Source organism: Cryptotermes secundus, unplaced genomic scaffold (genome assembly GCF_002891405.2).
Source record: "Cryptotermes secundus unplaced genomic scaffold, Csec_1.0 scaffold2726, whole genome shotgun sequence".
Taxonomy (NCBI): domain Eukaryota; kingdom Metazoa; phylum Arthropoda; class Insecta; order Blattodea; family Kalotermitidae; genus Cryptotermes; species Cryptotermes secundus.
In genome coordinates, this window is record NW_019735014.1 from 10,078 (window position 1) to 12,247 (window position 2,170).

Sequence of the window (2,170 nt, forward strand, 5' to 3'; positions counted from 1 at the left end):
AACAGTTACATCCTGTTGTCACACAGAGAATTTTGTCTCGCTCTTGTGCGGAACATGCTGGAAAGGGTCCACTTCGCCCTCAACGGCCCAGGGGTCGAACGCCTGCCATTTCATCGGGGTCATTTCGAATAGAGGAGGCCAAACAACAGCACTGGCCGACTTCCTCTACTTCGAAATTGAGGTGTCGAGTGTCCTCTTCGCGTGGGAAACGAAGAACCATCCAAATAAAGTGCGTGAAGTGTGATGTGGGACTCTGCATTTCCGGATGTTTCCAAGATTTCCACACAAAGCCAACATTCCGTTAGACGACGCAGGTGGGAAGAGAGACAACTTATAAAGCTGGTGACCAAAAATCATGTAAGTAGAAAAAGAATTTATAACTTAAAATTAGATTTTAAAAAGCCGGCCGCACGCGTGGACTGCGCGACGACATATGGCGTCATTCGTCCCCTTGACTTTATTTTCATGACGCCATATGGCGTCGCTCGGCTCTTAAAGGTTAAGCAAGCTGGTGTTTTTAAATTTTTAACTACATGCAGTGTAACAGCTACGTGAGAGTATACACCTGATGATGGCCATTTACGGCCGAAACATGTAATGTAGAAGAAAAGAAGACAAAAGAACTACAATAAATTGTTGAACTTAGGACGGAGTTTGTGTCATATACTTTTACATGGTGATCTTTTGGTATTGTATTCTGGTAGGTGGTTGCCAACATTTTAGGAGAAACTACTGTGTCCACCTTCATACTGTGAATTCAGATGAAGGCATTAGGTTCCTAATGCTGGACCCAGCAGTCAGCTACATGATGTCACAGCCCAGAAGACCACAGTCTAATTCTTCACCACTGTGAGAACCTCCAATCTCATATATATACGCACTTCCTTCACTGCTGTTATTGGAGCTTCATCCGTTTGCAGGAAACGAATCGCATCCACACTGATGATATCTTAAAATATCTGTCATGTCGTAGAGCCATTAAACCACAACGAAATGCATCAGCATACAATGGAGAAATAACACCGAGGTTCTGCACGTGGTATAGCCATTCCATAACCTCAAAGAGAAAACATATATCATGCATTATTATATACAATACAATGAAGGAATATGTGTATGAAACATCAGATTATCCATTCAATCTCTATCTGTGGAACATACAGTCTGTTAGCTGTGATGAATGTGTTGTAAAATGATTGAAAGCAAAATGTTTTGATGTACTTTATAAGTTGTAAAAATAACAACAGAAGAAATTCTGTATAGACATTTTACATCAATTAAAATATATTGTAATACAAACTTTTAATTTCTTATTTGCTGCAAAATATCCAGTCATTAACCTGTCTAGGTTTCTCCTCATCCATATAAGTGGAATACATTGCTCTTCTTATTGCATTATTTTTAACGATAATGAAGTTATGCAATGTAAGATGACTGTGATGAATCAGAAGAGTGGTGGAAGAGAGTGGTCACAGCCTACTGCAGTTCTGTTAGGCACTTGACAAATATTACGAGTTTAAGCAGATATATTGGCACAATATCCCAAAACATCAGTCGTTATACAGGTTCAGTATTACAGTTTCTACTCCCAGCAGTAAGATAAAAGAGCTGGTCACAGAAGGGTGGGGGTCAGAACCAAAAAAAGATTCGAAAAGTTAGTCTCATTTATGGAACTCTGGAATCAGAAATGCAGGATGAGTACCCTGTTACTAGTGGGAATTCAGTTTGATATTACTTCCTACTATATTTCTGGTCAGAATAAGACACAGGAGAGCTTTCTCACCTATGCTCTGACATCTGATCTTTTTGCCAACTCCATGAGCTAGCAATGAACGTATAAGGAGTGCAATATTATATTTAAGCATCCTGTTGCACTCTACACGATAAATGATACAAACTCCGTCCCAAGTGCAAACAATATATATTATATGTCTTTGATCTTGTTCTCTTCTACACTACATGTTTCGGCCTCTATCGGCCATCATCAGGTGTATACTCTTAACGTTGCTGCCACACTGAACCCAGTCTAAAATTTAACATTTAAAAACACATTGTTATTCTCTTCGTATTATCAACATCTACCTCGTTGATATGTGTCTGGTATGAGATTATATTGCACACGTCAAATTTGATTTTCCTGTAATAGCACTTTAAAATCTTTAGTTATGAT

The 2,170-nt window shown here is 39.0% G+C and overlaps 1 protein-coding gene across 18 annotated transcripts in view; it reads right to left on the bottom strand.

Annotated features, from left to right (window-relative positions):
- Positions 1-589: 589 nt before the first annotated feature.
- Positions 590-2,170, bottom strand: part of LOC111869229 (focadhesin) — a 124,294-nt gene continuing 122,713 nt past the window's right edge. For all 18 annotated transcript variants that reach the window (XM_023860576.2, XM_033753346.1, XM_023860579.2 and 15 more), the window contains one exon: positions 590-1,057. In XM_023860576.2, the coding sequence (XP_023716344.1) occupies positions 896-1,057 (162 nt within the window). In that variant the 3' untranslated portion in view covers positions 590-895. The remainder of the gene's footprint in view (positions 1,058-2,170) is intronic.